The 20,476-nt window shown below is 42.4% G+C and overlaps 1 protein-coding gene across 3 annotated transcripts in view; it reads right to left on the reverse strand.

Annotated features, from left to right (window-relative positions):
• Positions 1 to 20,476, reverse strand: part of CTNNA2 (catenin alpha 2) — a 1,145,386-nt gene that overhangs the window by 749,100 nt on the left and 375,810 nt on the right. For all 3 annotated transcript variants that reach the window (XM_029083155.1, XM_029083152.2, XM_029083150.2), the window contains 3 exons: positions 18,063 to 18,229; positions 3,256 to 3,375; positions 1,119 to 1,385 (listed from right to left, as the gene is read on the reverse strand). In XM_029083155.1, coding sequence (XP_028938988.1) covers positions 1,119 to 1,385; positions 3,256 to 3,375; positions 18,063 to 18,229 — 554 coding nt within the window. The remainder of the gene's footprint in view (positions 1 to 1,118; positions 1,386 to 3,255; positions 3,376 to 18,062; positions 18,230 to 20,476) is intronic.

Below are 20,476 nucleotides of genomic sequence, written 5' to 3' on the forward strand. Positions count from 1 at the left end.
TTGGAGGAGACGAGCTCTCAGTAGGGCTCTGAAGAGGGGAAGAGAGTAGTACAGTGCTCTGCACACAGTAAGTGATCAAATGATTGATTGATTAAATTAGCAGATCTGGGATGAGAACCCATGTACTCTGACTCCCAGGCATGAACTCTTTCCCCTGGGCCATGTTGTTGTTACGTGCCACAGTGGTTTTCCTACAATAGTTTTCTATTTATTATATGGCCATATATACTAGGTGAAGTACTCAGCTGGGCGATTTCTAGGGCCCTTTCTTCTTCTTCCACAGTGACCAATGTAGTCCTCCTACTCAGTGAAGTTCAGAAACTCAACTTGTTAACCAACAGCGCAGTGGCCTCTTCACTGCTGAAGTGAGCCTTTTCCTGGGCTGTCCAACTTACATAAAACTTGTGTTAGCGTACGGCCCACACCATCAGTAGAACAGCACCATTACAGGATGTCCCTTCATCTGTCTGCACTTCCCTACCACCTACCACAGCCCATCACACCAAGTGGGCACCCAATAAAGGCTTCTTTTATTTGTTATGGTATTTGTTAAGCGCTGGAGTAGATACAAGTTTACCAGGTTGGACCACAGTCCGTGTCCCACATGGGGCTCACAGTCACAATCCCCATTTTACAGAATGAGGGAACTGAGGCACAGAGAAGTTAAGTGACTTGCCCTCGGTCACTCAGCAGACAAGTTATTTTCTCTATATAAATAAATAAAATGAATAAATGAATGAATAAATAAATAAATAAATAAATAAATTACAGCTATCTATATAAGTGCTGTGGGGCTGAGGGAGGGGTGAATAAAGGGAGCAAGTCAGGGTGTTTTCTCTTAATAACACCATCTAAAAATGTGATCGGTACTTCCTGACAGAGACGCTCTGTTTATAGCAGCATCGAGCCCACGAGAGTCACTCTGGCACTGTGAACTTCTACAACAGAAATCACCCCGGGCTAATTTCCACGGCTACCACTCGGCTCTCAGAATCCTACTACTGCAGGTCTGCCGGGAATGGAAACTGAGAGGGACGGTTCAAGTCGCTTTGCCCTTTTGTTACCGGGACTCTTGCTAGAACACTGCTTCTATCTGGGCCTGTGGCCCCAGTACTTACATCGAACTCATTCAGTGCCGCGGCCAATTCCCCGATGCCAGTGTGCCCTTTGTTCTCGTCAGTAGGGGAGGTGGCCTGAGCGGCATTGGAGATGCCAGCAATCGCTTCCTGGACCTGCTTGAACACGTAATCTCTGTTGGCCCGCGTGGCCGCAACATCTGGATGGCGGAGGAAGGCCTGGGATGCAGTGTACAGCATGGTGGCATTCTTCTTCAGAGCGCCTCTGGCAGCGGCCATTTCATCCCTACAGTGAGGATCTTTCAGCTCCTGGGGAAAACAGCACAAACATTACAGAGCGTTACACGACTGGGGATGTTGATGGCCACACATGGTTGTTTCCAGAATAACTAGGAAAGGGAACCATCTTTTCTCTGCACGCAATTCCTACAGGAATTTTCATTTAATTAGTGTTGTGACCTTATGTGGGCTTCTCCCTTCCACTTCCAAGGCATTTCAGGAGGAACTGTTGAGAAAGGCAGAAGCAGAAAGTTCAAGCTCTGAGGTGGGGAGACTCAAACCTTGGGCTCTCGTCTGACAAATGATCAAAAGTTATCAACTGTGATAGACTTGGAGATTTGAGGTTGGTGACAGGAACCTCTAGGGAGAAAGGGAGGGACCTATTCTATTCTGGGAATGTAACTTATCAGGCATTTCACTTTTTAATTCTCTTTTTCTCCCATTTGAGGCTCTGTACAATATTTGCAGAAACCAAGGGTCCATGGCTGTTGGAAGATAAGGCAAGGGAAATTCAGACTTCTAGATCAGGAAAATGATAGGGTGGGCTTATTTTCTTTTCAGAGGTGGGGACCTTATAAGCCTTCTTTTAAAGAAAAAAGAAGTTCTCATTAGCTGGGGAGATTTCCACTGAAGTAGAGTTCATCTGGGTTGGTCCCAGAAGGTTACTAGATGGTGAATTTCCCTTTTTAGGGACTGTTACCTTAGCAACCAGACACTGTCAGAGAGAAACAGATCCAGACAGTAGAACCTGAAAAAGATCTTCAGGATTCCAGTGTCCTATTCCCTCTCTGTTTCTGAGGGGTGATGATGCTCTGCCAAAAGATGGGAACACAGACTGCTGGAAAGGGGGGCTTTGTTTGTGGGTGTTTTCCTGGGACAAAAAGGGCCAGAAAATGAATTCACTACTTTTCCCCATGATCTTGGGGCCAGGCCAACCTTCATGCTCGCCAATTTACAGACTTGGGGATCTGTGCCTTGACACTGATTTTGCATGCCTACATATACACACCTTCATGAAAGCAATTCCCGTTCAGTTCCTACAGACTCTTTTTCACTAAAAATAATAGTAATAATAGGCAGTCAGTCAGTCAATAGTATTTATTGAGCATTACTCTGTGAGGAACACTGTTCTAAGTGCTTTGGAGAGTATAATATAACAATAAAGAGTCATATTCCCTGCCTGCAAAGAGGTTACAGTCTAGAGGGAATAATAATAATGATAATATCTGTTAAGTGCTTACTATGTGTCAAGCACTGCATTAAGCACTGGGGAAGATTCAAGATAATCCGGTCCCAAAGAGAGCTCTCAGTCTAAGAAGGAGGGAGAACAGGTATTGAATCCCCATTTTGCAGATGAGGAAACTGAGGCACAGAGAAGTTAAGTGACTTGCCCAAGGTCAAATGGCAAGTAAGTGGAAGAGGTGGGTTTAGAACCCAGTACCCCAGGTCCTCTGACTCCCAGGCCCGTGCTCTTTCCACTAGGCTATGTTGCTTCTCATTATCAGAGCGGTGAATAAACAAAATCAAACAAACCAACTTTGAAAGCCCATGCATGTGAAATCAGTCTTTGGGACTTGTTAATCACCAATTCATGTTTAAGTAAATCAAAACAGAAGATTGAAAAGGAAAAAACGAATAGATGTCTTTGTAGATTTGAGCCATTTGCCAAACCTCGGAATATAATTACTTTCTTTCCAAACCACAACGGACTGGATTGAAGCCAGTGACCTTAGATCAAGGCTTCCATCTTCTTTTTGGAATTCAAGAGTTATTCCAGAGATAAACAGATAAAATGAGGTGGAGTTCTTTGGTGTTAGGCACAAAGTGAACAACTGAGTATTGTTTAGCTTGAATCCGATTCATTAGTTTCATCCCCACCATTTTTATATGGTCACCTCACCTGTTGTCTTCTAGCAGCAACGTAGTTAAGTTTCACCATCTCTTTTCCAAATTCTTTAAAACGATTGGCCAGATCTTGCTCATTTGTTGCATTTTTCACAGCTTCCAAAGCTTCTTCTACCTAAGATGTAAAATGTGAAAGATATTAGGGCTTGAGTGAAGTTTAATGTGGTAGACACCACTCAATTTAATGGTTGCTGACTTCAATAAGTAGTTTTATTGGGATTAAAATTGTATCCACAAGTTGGCATATATTTTTTATAAAACAAAGGATGGCTTAATTACTGGATTATAGATGTGGAAACCCATCTGTAAAGCAGTTTACTAAATGTGATTTCATAAAATAAGTCTTCTTTATTTACATTTTCCAGGGGGGAAAGAAGTAATTCTTAGGTTATAATGTGCAAATAACTAGATATAAAATATTCTGACTATTCCCCAAATCACCTAATGAATGATGGATACTGATGATATGAACAGATGGGTGATTCACAGAAAATACAAGAGTACTATTGGTTTGAGAGAGGATTCTAATTGTTTTGATTGTAATAGCTCAGAAAAGTACGCTCCTCTCTGAGAATTAGCAAGGAAGGAGCCCTAAATCATCTTTATATTTACCCTTTACTACTGCTTAACTAAAGCATATGAATCAAGAAGCAATGTGTTCTAGCGAAAAGAGCATGGGCCTGGGGTTCAGAAGGTCTGGTTTCTAATTCTGGCCCCACCACTTGTCTGCAGTGTGACCTTGGGCAAGTCACTTAACTTATCTGTGGCTTCATTCCCTCATCTGTAAAATGGGAATAAAGACTGTGAGTCCCATGCAGGACAGGGACTGTGTCCAACCTGATTAGATGTATCTACCCCAATGCTTAGTACAGTGCCTGGCACAAAATAAGCACTTAACAAATACCAGAAAAACTAAAAATGAAAATCTACATCACTGCTTTAACTCCTGGCAGGGTGGGAGAGAGTTAGGGAGAAGCTAAAAACTAAGAGAAAGGCTGTGGATAGTTTTCCTGGAATGATGTGTCATTTCCCTAAAGGACCATGCAGACCTAGGAGCCAATCTTTATTCCATCTGCAAGCACTCAAGGGGTTGGGCATTCATTTTTTGCCTCACTCTGGCCAACTGTCCAGATGGGGATAATTAATTTCTCTTCCTCCCAAGTAATACTGGATGCAGAGCAATATGAAATAATAGTTATAATAATCACCTGGCCAGTATTATTACTCCTTTTTTGTTTCATTCAACTTTTCATTCAACTTGACAAGGTGGTTCAATATATACAGACTCTAATGTACAATGACAAAGAAAGGGTTTCAGTAGCTATAAATGCTATCACTGATTTCTTTTTCCGAATAACCATGGCTTCACTTACATTGAGCTAAATGAGCATAACTTCCTTGCAATTTTAACTCTTGATTTACAAAATATTAAGCATTTGTTTTAGTAAATACGCTTTGTGACATAGTTGGTGCTACAGATAAAATCTACAAATTTAGTTGAAATATCCACACTAGAAGTATAGTCGAGGATAAAAAAAAACAAAACCCAAAAACCCACAATGCTTTTGGCTTTGGCCAGAGTGACCTAATTAACACTTGTTAGATGGAAATAATGGCTAATGAAATAATCATCACTCAGGAAGCAATCATAATCTATACATTTATGCGACTACACTTTATGCTAACTGTAATCGGAACCAATTTGATATGGTTGCTTTTGTATAAAGTTCATAACATTTTCCTTTTGATCCTCTCAGAAGACACCAGCCACTGTTTATGAATCAATCAACCAATAAATCAACCAGTGGTATTTATTGAGTGTTCACTGTATGGAGACCACTATACTAAGTGCTTGAGAGAACACAATATAAAAGGGTTGACAGAGATGGTCCCTGCCCTCAAGAAGCTTACATTCCTTCATTCAATTGTATTTAGTGAGTGCTTACTGTGTGCAGAGTACTGTACTAAGCACTTAGGAGAGTACTATATAGCAGCAAGCACATTCCCTGCACACAACAAGCTTACAGTCTAGAGGACAAGTTTATAGACTAGAGAAGGAGTTTATCATTTTGTGCAAATGATCTCCTCTTTGCCCATCAATGCCAAAACACTGTCGGTAACCAGGTGGTGAGGCAGAGATTAATTTTATTCTCAAAGTTAGAATTCTCAAATCTTTGTAAGCATTCTTATCTAGTGCTTTATTTTTATTAAATCAAGCAACCATTTCAGATTTAAACGTTGTTTGTTTGCTGTGCATGGAGCATGAAAGCTAGGGCAACACAATTTACCAGCCACAACCTAAGTCAAATGGAAAATGGGAACAATGTAGCTAGTGACTTCAATAGGAGCATCCATATTTTTAACATTTAAGTGATTCCTTCCTGTTAATTTCCTGATAACTTGATATTGACTTAGTACTTTAATTTTCCAAGGGATTCCCAGCGAACTGGGGCAGCTTCCGTGTGGAATGATGGAGCAGATGGCCTGAGAGAGTCACCCCAGAGCATGAAAATGGTGAGGTGGGAGAGTCACTGGAAGATCTGGCTGATGGGGACCCCAGGTTCAACTGTGAAAAGGACTCCTAAATTATCACATGCAGTGTGGCATAGTGGATAGAGCACAGGCCTGGGAGTCAGAAGGTCATGGGTTCTAATCCTGATTCCGCCACTTGTCTGCTATGTGACCTTGGGCAAATCACATAACTTCTCTGTGCTCAGTTCGCTCATCTGTAAAATGGGGATTAAAACTCTGACCCCCATGTGGGACAAAGACCGTGTCCAACCCAATTTGCTTGTATCCACCCCAAGGCTTAGTTCAGTGCCTGACACATAGTAAGTGCTTAAAAATACCAGGATTATTATTATTATTACTTTTAGGATACCTTTTTTGATACCTCAATGATAGCTGTATTTATTTACATCCATTTCCTTGAGAAATTAATCTACTGTATGATTCTTCACTGTATACTCTATACTATAAACTCATTATGTGCAGGGAACCTGTGTGCTAATTCTATTGTATTGCATTCTCCCAAGCACTTAGAAAAGTACTCTGCACAGAGTAAGCACTCAATAAATACCACTGATTGATTGATAGATTGATTAATTGTATACAATTTACCTTACTCCCTTTGTTTCCACTAAACTAAGTTTGTGAATTGCCTTTTTCTCTAGGCATATTGTGAAAAAAGCAAATTTGTTTTTCTTTCCTATAGTGAAGATGGTGTGGTAAAAACCTGTGACAAACAGGTAACAATATTTTAGTAAAACTTCGTTGCCATTAAATTAACATTAAAGGAACAATTGTTTGAGAGACCTTCAGACTATGGAAGTCCTTTATAAGGGATATTTTCAAAGTGTTCTGAATTCCCTTGGAGGTTGCAGGAGTTCACCCTGGGAATTCATTAACACATGTATAATTGAATATATTTAATAATAAAAGGTTCATTATAAAAAAGGTTTTATGGTATTATTACTGGATCCTTCCTTAGAGAAAATTACAAAAGATTTCTGATGGCATATTTCTATTTACCTCAAATTAGGCATTGGATGAACATGAATGTCTGGTAATACTGTATACTGCCCTATAGTTAAGGTTAAAATAACAGTATAATCTGATTGTGCTATTTCTGGGTAGGTGAATTATAAATACCTTCACTCAGATTGTCTGATTAAAATTCAATATTCCTCAGAAAGCCTAAAGTGTCACAGAGCTACTTGACACCATTACAATGCCAACTGATTGCCATATGTGCAAAGGTGCCTGTCATAAAAGTCAGTTTCCATGATCTTGATGAAACAAATGTGATTACAATTCAGCATATTGTGGGTGCTTGACATGTAAATCATCCCCTTGACATTTCACTAATAAAGCGGTGTGGCTTAGTGGAAAGAACATGGACCTAGGAGCCATAGGAGCTAGATTCTAATCCCAGATCTGCCAATTGCTTGCCATGTGACTTTGGGCAAGTCACTTAACCTCTGTATGTCTCTGTTACCTCATCTGTAAAATGGCAATCAAATTCTCATTTATTTATTTTTATAGTGTTTGTTAAGTGCTAACTATGTGCCAGACATTGTACTAGGCACAGAAGAAGATACAAGCTAATAAGGTTGAACACAGTCCACGTCACATATGGAGCTCACAGTCTTAATCCCCGTTTTACAGATGAGGTAACTGAGGCCCAGAGAAGTTAAGTGACTTGTCCAAGGTCACACAGCAGACAAGCGGTGCCATCCAAATATGAATAATTAGCTTCCGTCTAGACTGTTAGGCCCATGTAGGACAGAGATTGTGTCCAACATGATAAATTTGCATCTAACCTCAGTGCTCAGAACAGTGTTTGACACACACTTTAATGCTTAACAAATACCATAAAAAACAAACAACCAGACAAAAAACAATCCCAATGTTACTTGAGGTGGCTGACAACATTGGTACTTTTAGTCTTTGAAAACAAAACAGGAAAGTTGGCTTGTTCTCATCCATATTTATAGAACAATAACCTTTTTTTGGTGACCAAATGACAGTGATAGCAAAACCATTCCCACATCTTTGGGAAAAAGACTAGGAATTAATCACATTGAATTTAAGCCTTCCAAATCCAAGTAGTTAAAAGGGAAGCCCATATTACAACCAAAGACTGTCCAATAAACATTTCTCGGGTGGCTTAGAAGGACCAGGAAAACTAGTTCCATAGATACTCAAACGGAAAATCTTCAAATGGCAAAATGCTCTGAAAAATTCCTCTATGAATCCCAGTTTCTGAACTGAGCAATGGAAAATGTCACTGTGAACAGTAGCAGTCAGAGGACCATCCTGGTAGTCTCTCCAACTAGCCCCATGCTCAGGAGGGAGGAGATTCACTCTCAGTACTCCTCCCTAAGGGAAATTAAATTAATGTCTTATTAAACGGCATTAACTTGTAACCAAACCGAGGTAAAGCTGCACCTGGATCTGTGACCTTTGGATATTTGGTATTTGGTATTCACCCCATCTTCCACTCCACAGCATTTATGACCATATTTATAACTTATATATTACAGGCTCTTTATTTATATTAATGTACGCCTGCCCCTCTAAACGGTAAACTCACTGTGAGCAGGGAACATGTATACCAAGTCATTTGCACTTGTACACTCCCAAATGATTTGAACAGTTGCCTGCACAAAGTAATACTATTGATTGATTGATTGATTTTGAAGAAAAACCTTTGGCCATTTCGAGGTGAGAAGTGGGTGGCTGTGTTCCTGGGAAAGCAGGACACAGGGAAGGCTCTGAGTTGTGGCCCTGGAAATTGAAAGCCCCCAGTAATGCCAAATTACCATGGCATTCCTTGAGCACCCACTGGGCACAATACACAGTACTAAACTTTCAGAAATCTCAAAAAACAAATGACACTTTCATATTTTTAAATTTTTGTTTTACCGACAAGATGATTACACTCTAGCAAGGGAGACATATTTACAGAGTAATCAAAATAAATACTTGAATGTACAAGTGAATACATACTTTTATCTAACTACTAAGTACAGGTATAAATAAATACATACATAATAAAGATGGCTGAGGGTTGATATGCATTGGGATGCTGGGATTTAATCAAGCAAGACACGTTTAGGGAGGTAGGGTTTTAAAGGAGCTATGGATATGGGGAGGTCTGTGGTCCATTGGATTTAGGGAGGGACGGAGGGAGTTGTAAGCCAAGGGATAGCTTTAGCAAGGTAATGAAAGTTGGAGAGTCAAGAGTGAAGTACAGTTAGAAGGCTGGCTTGAGAAAAACAAAGAGAACCAGCTAGGGTGAAAAAATAGCAGTTGGCTAAGAAGCGATGGATTGGTGGAAAAACGTGAGGCCTGGAGTGAAGAGTTTGTGTTTGATTTGATGGGATACAGAAAGCCAGTGGAGGGTTTTCAGGAATGGAAAGAGGTATCCGAAGTGATGCTCTAAGACGATGATCTTTGCAGCAGGGATTGGAGGGGATGGAGACTGGGGGCAGGTAGCGCAAGGAGAATGACAAAATAGCCTGGTTGTGATACACCCAGAGCTTGTTCCAGGTTGGAAACTATTAGGGAGGCAAAGAAAAGGCAGAGGCAGAAGAACTAGCAGAATTTAGCAATAAGATCAAATGTGTGCTTAGAACAGTGCTTGGCACATAGTAAGCATTTAACAAAATACCAGCAATACTATTATTATTATGTGAGAATTGAAGGGCAGTGAGCTGACAAGGGTGATTTCTAGACTGTGAGGCCATTGTGGGCAGGGATTGCCTTTATTTGTTGCCGAATTGTACTTTCCAAGTGCTTAGTACAGTGCTCTGCGCACAGTAAGTGCTCAAAAATACGATTGAATGAATGAATGACAACGAATTTGCAAGCATCTGAGATAGAAAGGAGAATGGCATTGCTGAGAAAAGAAAGTTAGGAGGAAGAGATTTAGATTGTGTGAGGTCTTGGTGGGGTACCCAAGTGGAGATGTCCTGGAGGCCAGAGGAGACATGGGGATTGCAGTTTAGATGAGAGGTCAGAGTTGGAGAAGAAGATTTGCGAGTCATCCACAGAGAGGTGGAGGCAGGGAACATGAAAGGATTGTCACTTGTTAATCTATGATGGCTCCCTCAAAGATGAAAGTCTTCCAGGAAACCTCTGCTGCTCAGATTGCTCTAATTAATACATAAGTCTATGAACCACCCCTCCCTCCCTCTGGTCTGACTGGTTCCCCCAGGAAGGATCTGATTGGAGGGCAAATCTGCCTGTTGAGTGCCCCAAAATAGTGGTGCATTCCCCCAAGACCTGAATCCCTGAACTTGGGAAGGTGGGTCCAGTGGGCACTCAGCACACTCTGTTTTCTTACTTCTCACAGCAGCAGACGCTCTGTTTCCCAGGTGTCCTGACTACCAGTTCCAGTCTCTTTTGGTAGCATAATGCCATTCTCCTCTCTATCCCAGATACCTGCAAATTCACTGTCATCCTTGAGAGCTCACTGTCTTTCAATTCTCCCATTCGATCTTACTGCTAAATTCTGCTAGCTCCTTCTGCCTCTGCCCTTTCTTCACCTTCCTCACAGTTTCCAACCTGGAACAAGCTCTGGTTGTATCACAACCAGGTTATTTTGTAAACCCGTGGGAGGCAGGGGTGGGAGGTGAGCAGCCTGGTTGTGATTGCTGGAGTTAGGGGCGGGAAGGGAGAGTGGTGCTTTCCTCCCCTTACAAGCCCGGCAGAATTTCAATACCTTTTGCAGAAGCAGATAAGAAGAAACTCTGATTATAAACTGCAAACAAGTAGGAGGTAGAGCAGAAAATATTCTCCATCCCCTGCCCAGGATTTAAGCCTTTGTTAGACATGGGTGATGGGCAGAGTGAGTCTAAGCTGAGTCACATTCATAAGGACTCATGCTTCCAACTCCAGGAAAACTGGGGGTGGGGGGATGGAGAGGGTGGGGAGAATGGGTGGTCTCTGTAGAAGGAAGGAAAGGAGGTGGGGGGTGGGGGCACTGGACCATGTTACCACTAAGAGTTGAGCAGGTGGTGGTTTTTCTCCTGCATCCCCATGAATCCCCAGGAAACCCCCACAGGTTTCTTCCTTGCTGGGGTCAGGGAGGGAGGGGAAAATGGGGGAGGCCAGCGGTATGGACCAGGCTTCCAGTTTCAGAAATAATGGGGGTAAATGGGTGGTCTCCAGGGAAGCTGGGGGTGGTGGTCCTGTGGCAGAGGAGGGCAGGATCCAGTTCCTACAAAAATTGGAGATAGATGGGGGGGTTTCTGGAGAGGCAGCTCTGTTTCTTCCCACTCCCGGCCCCAGCTTCACTAGCAGTGCTTAATTCAAGCCTTAGTAGACTCGAGAAAGGGAATAATCACTTTGCAAAGTAAACAATCAGTGTTGGGGAGTGCACCAAAATTGAGCATCCCTGTTTACCATCATATTACCTTCATGTTCACCTAATAACTCTAGTCATCTGAACAAGATGAGCTCCCTATAAGTGGGTGTAGAGTAAGAAAGTTATGGGGGATCAGTATGCAATATCTTTCCAAACCAGGAAATAAAAGTCAGTAAAAAATGTTGTGATTTAAGCAAGGAAAGACCTTATGTGTTTTGGAAAAGAAATGAATAAAATTTGGCTACGGTATGACTGAAAGGATAAAAAATGAATTGCAACAGACAGTAATGATGCCCATAATAACTAAGATCTCCCTGGCGGACTCATTCACCTCAGCTCAGCTATTTCAAGGAACTCAATAGGCACTGGGGAGTGCTGATGAAATAGTGGTAGAGGAAGCCAAGCTCCAAAGGCCAAAGTGAATCACTTTTTTTGCCTGGAGTGACTTAGCGTAGCACAGTATTTCCTCTCCATCTTCTCCAAGATGTCTCACCTAGATGTACTCTTACCATCAGATTCTCTATGACCTCATCTTCCCCAGCAGAACTGCGTTTTGCTCTCTGCACTTACTACGTTCACAGCACTGTACTAAATTCTTGGGCAAATACAATACAACAATAGATCATCTTGTACCCACCCCAGGGCTTAGTATGTCGCTTAGCAAATAGTAAGTGCTTAATATATACTATGACCATTATTCACTATGTACCATTTTTGTTCATTTTCTCTTTCCCTTACTACTCCCTGAGGGCAGGGAACATTTCTACCTAGATTCAACCAAAGATAATAGCAAATCCTGTATTGGATGTAGAGGGGGTAACAATCCAAGTCATATCCCCTTGCCTCAAGGGCTGACAGTGCTCTATCAAACCACTATTTGCCTTGAGGGCAATCAATAGGGGAGGATTGGTTGAGTGGCCCTTCTATTTTCCATCTACCCCTGCTCCCTTGGAGAACTCATATGTTCCCAAGGCTGTAACTACCATCTCTACAGAGAATGATTCCCTAATCTATCTCTCCAGACGTATTTTTCTCCTTTGCAGTTTCTCATCTCTTCCTGCCTTTGGGAAATCTTTTACTGGGACCTAACCTTAACATGTTCAAAACAGAGCTCCTGAACTTCTCACCCAAACCGTCTCCTCCCTATGACTTTTCCATTACCTTAAAGAGCACCACAATCCTCCCAGACTCACAAATCTGTAACTCTGGCATCATCCTTGTCTTTGACTCATCTCTCTCACTGAACCTACATATTATTCAGTCTGTTTTCAAATCCTGCCAGTTCTTCCTTGAACTCTAGAATCTGCCTCTTCCTCTCCATCCAAACTGCTACTACCCTGTTCCAAAGACTTATTCTCTCCTGCCTTGACTACCTCATCAACCTCCTCACTGACTGCCTTGCCTCCTGTCTTGCCCTTCTGCACTCCATACTTCAGTCTGCTGCCTGGATCGTTTTTCTAAAAGAAATTCAATCCATGTCTCCCCACTCCTCAAACTCTCCATGCCCACCCACCATTGCATCGAACAAAAATCCTTTACCTTCAGTTTTAAGTACATATGGGACTGTTGATCTTGTATCTATCCCAGTGCTTAACACAGTGCTAGGCACATAGTAAGTGCCTCACAAAAAAATTACTGTTATCATTATTATTATAACATAGTGTAAGCGCTTAACTATAATAATAGCATTGTTAATAATAGTCTTCGTTAAGTGCTTACTATGTGCCAAGCACTGTTCTAAGCACCAGGGTAGATTCAAAGTAATCAGGTTGTGCCACGTGGGGCTCCCAGTCTTAATCCCCATTTTACAGATGAGGTAACTGAGGCACAGAGAAGTTTAGTGACTTGCCCGAGGTTACACAGCAGACAAGTGACATAGTCAGGATTAGAATTCATGTCCTCTGACTCCCAAGTCTGTGCTCTTTCCAAGAAGCGACGCTGCTTATATATCATCACTAAATAAGCTCTCCCCCTTCTACTTAGCCTCAATTATTTCCCACTACAATACAGCTCGCATACATTGCTCTTCAAATGCCAACCTAGTCACTGTACCTTCATCTCATCTATCTGGAGGCTGACCCTTTTCCCACTTACTCCCTCAGGCTTGTAACTACCCCGGTCTCCTTCATAGATGACAAACCACCACCCTCCCATTTTCAAAGCCACATTAAAATCATATCTCTTCCCCGTCTTATCTCTCGTTCCCCCTCCCTATTCCCCCTCCCTTCTGTGTCACCTATGAACTCAGATATTCATAAACCCCCTTAAATCCTTGAGATTCACCCCACCCCATCCATATCCTTATGGACTGCCACTTCCCCTCCCTGTAATTTATCTTATGCTGTGTCTCCCTCTGTCAGACGGTAAGCTCCTTGAAGGCAGGGATCATATCTAACAACTCTATTGTATTATTCTCCCCTAAACATTTAGTCTACTCTTTGGCACACAGTAAGCACTCAAAGCATACCACAGATTGACTGTTTGAGTTCACATCAACGCAGCATGTCCAATTAAATGAAATGAAGCAAATGCATAGTAAATGAATAGAGGGTATAAATTGGAGAAAGGAAATTGGAAGTTCAGCCCAGGATTGAGTCAGATTTCTTAACCTAGCTAAAAAATGGCTCACTGTCACTGTTCCCCAAGGGGAGGAGGGGGGCTTCTGGCAAAAGCAATGGGCTCCTTAATTTGAACAAATTGCCAATTACTCACTGGGATATCACTCTGTTTACTACACTCTCTATATACAAGCACATGAGTTATAAATCATCTGTGTTTATTTCTTGTACTTCTCTCTTTCCAGAGGTTATGAATGGAAACAACTCAATTAATATGATTTTCAGTGCAATGTAGGCAGGACCACTTTGGCTATCTCACCCGAAAATGAATTTGGAAAACAGTGAGGTATTACTTCATATCCAAAAGACCACAGTAGTTCTGCCCCAAGCTGAGTTGAATACAAATAAATAGATGGCCACAAAAAGATTCTACAAAGCAATTAAATTGGCTCTGCTCTCTCTGTTGAGTCCAAAGACTGAAAAAAGAAAGAGCAGCCAGAGCAGAAATTAAAAATGGATTGTGGGAAGCAGCATGACCTGGTAGAAAAACTGGCTTCTAATCCTGGCTTTGCCACTTGCCTGCTGTGTGATTTTGGGCAAGTCCCTTAAACTATTCTGATTCTCAGTTTCCTCAAATGTAAAATGGGGATTAAATCCTCCCTGCTCTGATTTAGAACGGGAGCCCCAGGTGTGTCAGGGATTGTGTCTGACCAGGTGATCACCCATCTACCACAGTCTTCAGTGCAGTGCACGGCACAAATAAGTGCTTAAGAAATCCCATAATTATAATTGTTATTATTGTTATTGTTATTACCGTGAATTGGGTCCCTTGTTCTTTTCCTAGAGTTCTTGTTTGTTATTTTTCTTATTTTGGCATCTAAAGAAAAATCTGATTCTTGTCATTCCTAAAAGGAGCACTCTTGCACTATTTAATGACCACTGTAGTTTCTGACTTCAGCCACAAGAGAGCAAACCTGCACAACTTGTGAGTAACCCTGGATCTTGTAACCTGAACGCATTTCCGGCCCGCATGATAATCCATAATTACACTCCTGAAAGTCGGCCAGCACTATCTAATGCTGTTGATTTGACCTTTGCCAAGTTATTGTTTTTTCCTACCGTAAATTCGACTGCAAAGCAAATCAAGAAAATGAAAGGAGTGAGTTAAATGGATTATAATAATGAACCATAGGGATGCAATCGGTTTGTGAACCAGGAAAAGTGGATGGGGTAAATGGACTGGGGGAAGTTCAACCGGGGTCATTTTCATCGTCATCAATGCCAGGTGACTGTGATGGACAAGAAAGGGTGGTGCTTTTACAAGAAGAGGATGGGACTTAGGAGAGAAGCAGCATGGCTCAGTGGAAAGGGCCCGGGCTTTGGAGTCAGAGATCATGGGTTCGAATCCCCGCTCTGCCACTTGTCAGCTGTGTGACTGTAAGTCACTTAACTTCTGTGTGCCTCAGTTACCTCATCTGTAAAATGGGGATTAAGACTGTGAGCCCCACGTGGGACAACCTGATTCCCTTGTGTCTACCCCAGCGCTTAGAACAGTGCTCTGCACATAGTAAGCGCTTAACAAATACCAACGTTGACTTAGGTGTGGTGGGTAGGCAAGCAGGTGGGCTTTGGGGAGTTAATGGGTCAGGCTGCCTCTGAATGCCTCATGAAAATGTTTACCTTTTCTCAACTCCATTCAGATCTTGTTGGAGACTTGGGATGAGCAGAACTGGGATTTCAGTCTAAAAAGGCAAAACAATGGCTTTGCCCTTATTACTATTGGTCTCCCTCTCTGTCTCTCTCTCTCTGCGTCTCTGCCTCTGTCTCTCAGGGTATTGCCTCCACAAGGTCAGGCACCTCTCCCAGTGCCCTAATTGTCTTCATCCCAATACCACTTCTACCCATCACCAAGGATCCCCTCACAAGAGTGCTGTAAGAAGCAGGGTTACAAGAACTTTAAACATTTTCACGAAACACTAGGAAAACTGTGTGCTTGAATGCTACTGTTCTGGAATTGTGATGCAGCCACTAGAAGTTGGTGCCGCTTTCTTCCTCTGTTATATTAGGAATTTGAAATATTTGACTTTTCTCTCCTTAGACTGTAAGCTTCTTGAAGGTATGGATGGTTTCAATTTAATTTCATGAGTTTTCTCAAGTGCCTGGAAGAGTACTGGACAGAAAATGGGGCTTGATAAATGATAAATGGCAATAATGCTGATGATGAATACTGTTGGTATTTGTATTTGTTAAGCGCTTACTATGTGCAGAGCACTGTTCTAAGCGCTGGGGAGCTACAAGGTGATCAGGCTGTCCCTCATGGGGCTCACAGTCTTCAGCCCCATTTTACAGATGGGGTAACTGAGGCCCAGGGAAGTGAAGTGACTTGCCCACAGTCACACAGCTGACAAGTGGCAGAGCTGGGATTCGAACTCATGACCTCTGACTCCAAAGCCCATGCTCTTTCCACTGAGCCATGCTGCTTCATGAGATAAGTATAATTCACAAACCAACTGTACTTTCCAAGCACTTAGTACAATGCTCTGTACACAGTAAGCGCTCAGTAAATACAATTGAATGAATATTCACAAAAATTAAAAAGAGGTACTGGTCACACCTTTCCACACGGATAACAAAGCCATTACCATTATGGCTATTAACAATAATAATAATGACAGTGATATTTGCATTTTTAACATTTTCTAGGTGCTAAGCACTGAACTAAGCACTGGGGTCAATACAACATATTCGGATCAGACTCTGTCCGTGTCCCTCAAGGGGCTCACAGTCTAAGGGGGAGAGAGACTACCCATTTAATCTCCCTTCTACAGATGAGGAAATTGAGGCACAGAGAAGTTAAGTGACTTTCCCAAGGTCACATAGTAGGCAAGTTGGCTGAGCCAGGATTAAACCCCAGGCCCTCTGACTCCCAGATATGTGCACAATGCAACACTGCTTCTTTGTATAAATTTTATAAAGCACATATATGCTTCTTTCAAAAGGGTTGAATAGGGTTGAAAATAAAGGGGGAACATTATAACATGTGCCAGTCATCTGATGGTCTACCTTGGCATGTCCAGCTTCTAGGCACATCTAGACAAGATTCTACTTTAGATTGACTGGAATCTCATCCTTGTCTGGAATCAATCATGCTATATGCCGAGAGATGTCTCCTGTGCTAGCAAGACTGTGACCACATAACCTCTCTGTTGAAAAGACTAACATTTCTTGAATGGCACTTTCAACCCAAAGGGAGACAGGGAGGGAAGGAGGCAGGGAGGGAAGAATGCAGGGAGGATGAAGGTCATAGGAATGGGAGAAAGCAAAGAAAAAGAGAAAGAAGGAAACATGGAGGAAGATTTGGGGAGCCCAGAAAAGGGTGCAAAGACCACTAAAGGAAATGAAGACAAGAGATGAACTTAAATAGCAGTAGCCAATCCCTGTAAAATCATAAAAAAGATGTGGAAGATATGCCTATGGTGTCACTATGGATTGGAGACAATTGGACAACATCAGACAAGACAAGCAGAGGAAAGGAAGGCAGGGGAACTGAGAATAAGGGAAGGTCAGAAAAAGGAAAAAAAATAGGGAAGTCAGCATACGGATCTTAAAAGGATTTGGTGGTGTGAACAAAACGAAACTGGGAGAGGTGACAAAACGATCAAGGTGGGTCTCAGAGAGATGAGAGAGACAACCTTACGAGAGGGGAGGTGAGTGAACCAAGTGGGAGACAGACAGAAAGAGGGACAGATGGGAAAAAGGACAAAGAGAGGGGAAAAGGGTCAGGAAGATGGCTGAACAGAGCTTAAAAATGGGAGAAGGAGAGAGGAAGAGAGGGTCCGGGGGTGGGAGAAAGAGAGAGAGAGAGAGAGAGAGAGAGAGAGAGTGAGAGAGGAAGAGACAGGGGAGCTGAAGAGGAGGGTGCAAGAGGATATGTTTAGGGTCAGAGACATAAGTCTCTAAGAAAAATAGGAAGAGAAGAAGAAAAAACAGGCAGGGGGAGACAGAAGCCAGAGTGCAGTGTCAGCCTGGCCAGATCAAAAAACTGGGTGGTTATGAAGTCTGGGGGAAGCAGTGTGGGAGTCTGGGAGTCAGAGGAGGAGCAGGGATCTAATTCCAGCTCCACCACTTGCCTGCTGCATGTGACCTTGGGCAGGTCACTTTACATCTCTGTGCCTCAGTTTCCTCCTCTTTAAAATGGGCACTCTCTGCTACTTAGACAGTAAGTCGTGGGCAGGATAGGGACTGCAACCAACTTGAGCATCTTTTATCTACCCCAGTGCCTGACACCCAGTGAGTGCTTAACAAATACCACAATTATCACCAGTTATTCAAATTGCCAGAGACACAAGAGGAAGCCTGTCTGATACTCACAATTTTCAGATGGGATAGAAGCCTCATGACGTCAGCCATGTCCGCCAAGATGAGTAAGCGGGTCACAGCGGAGAGAAGGGCTCGGGCCGCCCGCACCATGGTGCCACGTTTCACCGAAGAGCACGGGTCATCGGCAAACTCAGATGAGGCGATCCTCATTGTATCACCTGGAAGGCACGAAGGGAAATTCTGCTTGGACTCGGGTTGATTTAAGACCCTCAGAGGAGCAGAGATTCATTCATTCAATCGTATTTATTGAGCACTTACTATGTGCAGAGCACTGTACTAAGCGCTTGAGATGTGCAGAGAGGACCAATTCTACAGTCTGTGTAGACGCGTGAACCTGGCCACCCTGAACTACCACTACAACAGTCTTCTCCAGTAAATCAATTTAATATCCTCTATCAGTGATTTCATGCAGCCTACCCTGAGCCCCGGAAGAGAGCTAGAGGTGACATAAATCCCCAAACTAACATTTCAACACAGACCCAAGAGATATAAAAATATGTTGCAACTTTTCTAGGGTGCATGAAAGAAGGAAAGCCTAAATCATTACAATGAGGCCACCTTATGCCTAAGAAATGCTTGAATCTGGGAGACCTACATGGCTTAGTGGATTTTAAAGTAGGCGTCCATAGACAACCTTACAGATTGGTTCAGTTTTTATGACAGTACAAATAGCCCAAAACAGTCAATGAGCAACTTAAAAATAAATTCCTTGCAACGGCAGGGTGTGAGATTTTCAAGATTTATGGAGGTAGAAAGCTAGTTACATTTCCACATGCAGGAAAAGGAGTGAAGAATATTCATCTCAATTCTCCCCTTCACACTCAGGAAGGCACAGGCAACATATTTTTTAAAGGGCTTCGCTTGAGCTTAGTCCCACTGCTGTTCTCCTTCTATATCTTTCTTTGAAGCAGCATGGCCTAGTGTAAAGAGCATGGGCCTGGGAATCAGAACTCTTGGGTTCTAATCCCAGCTCTGCCGCTTGTCTGCTATGTGACCTTGGACAGGTCACTTGACTGTTCTGTTCTTCAGTTTCCTCAACTGTAAAATGGGCATTAAATCCTACTCCCTCCTACTTTAGATGGTGAGCTCCACATGGGATGGGGACTCGATCCAACCTGATTACTTTGTGACTACTTGAGTGCTTAGTACTGTACTTGGAATACAGAAAATACATAACAAGTACCATAATAATTAGGATCATTATCCTGGATTGAGAAATACAATTTTCCACACTCTCTTTCTGCCTCGGCAAACCAACGTTCACTGGGACACAGAAAGGACTTAACAAGTACCATAATTATTAGGATCATTATTACTGAATTGGGAAATACGATTTCCCATAATCTCTTCCTGCCACGGCAAACCAACATTCAGTGGACTGGGATGAGCTAGAACAAGCCCTGCTCCCTGCTTCTGACTGTGGGAATAATTGGTATTCTTGTTCTATAGATGGGGAAATTGAGGCAGCACAGTGAAGCCTGTTTTGACACTGGCAGAGTGGGGAGACTCTGAAAGCCAGTTAGAAAGCATGCCGGCCTTTTAAGCAACAGAAAGCCCTTGCTGATGCTCAGGGAAATGATGTGTTTCTGTTTTCCACTGTGAAAATTGTCTATGGATGGTGTGGGGTCCCAGAATGAGAGAGCAATGGAGTGGGGGTTCATTTCAAGCTTGCAGTTTTGCAACTCATCCAAAAAAGCAACTAATCTGATACAATCACCTTAAGGTTTGTACATTGTTCTTGAGTATACCAATTGGGTGTACAACTGCTGTACTATTCACTGAAGGCCTTCTTTGTACATAGAGAAGCAGCGTAGCCTAGTGGACAAAGTACAGGCCCGGGAATCACAAAGACCTGGGTTCTAATATCGGATGTGCCACTTGGCCTGGTGTGTGACCTTGGGCAAGTCACTTTACTTCTCTGAGCCTCAGTTCCCTAATCTGTAAAATGGAGGTTAAGACTGTGAGCCCAATTGTACTTTCCAAGCACTTAGTACAGTGCGATGCACACAGTTAGCACTCAATAAATACGATTAAATGAATGAATGAATATGGGACATGGATTATGTCTAATCCGATTTCCTTGTATTTTCCCCAGTGCTTGGAACAGTACCTGACGCACAGTAAGTGCCTAACGAATACCACTGAAAAATCTTTAAATCATATAATATAAATTCTTTATATTAATGTCTGCCTCCCCCTCTGGACTGTAAACTTGTTATGGGCAGGAATGTGTCTGCTAATTCAGTTGTAGTGTAGTCTCTCAAGCATTTAGTACAGTGCTCTGCACATAGTAAACAAACTATAAATTCCAATAATTGATTGACTGATGCTTTGAGCAGCATGGAAATTGCAGAACCAACAATCTGGGAGGACTGCAGCTGTCTTCATTGATACATAACTCTTCA

This window comes from Ornithorhynchus anatinus, chromosome 18 (assembly GCF_004115215.2).
Source record: "Ornithorhynchus anatinus isolate Pmale09 chromosome 18, mOrnAna1.pri.v4, whole genome shotgun sequence".
Taxonomy (NCBI): domain Eukaryota; kingdom Metazoa; phylum Chordata; class Mammalia; order Monotremata; family Ornithorhynchidae; genus Ornithorhynchus; species Ornithorhynchus anatinus.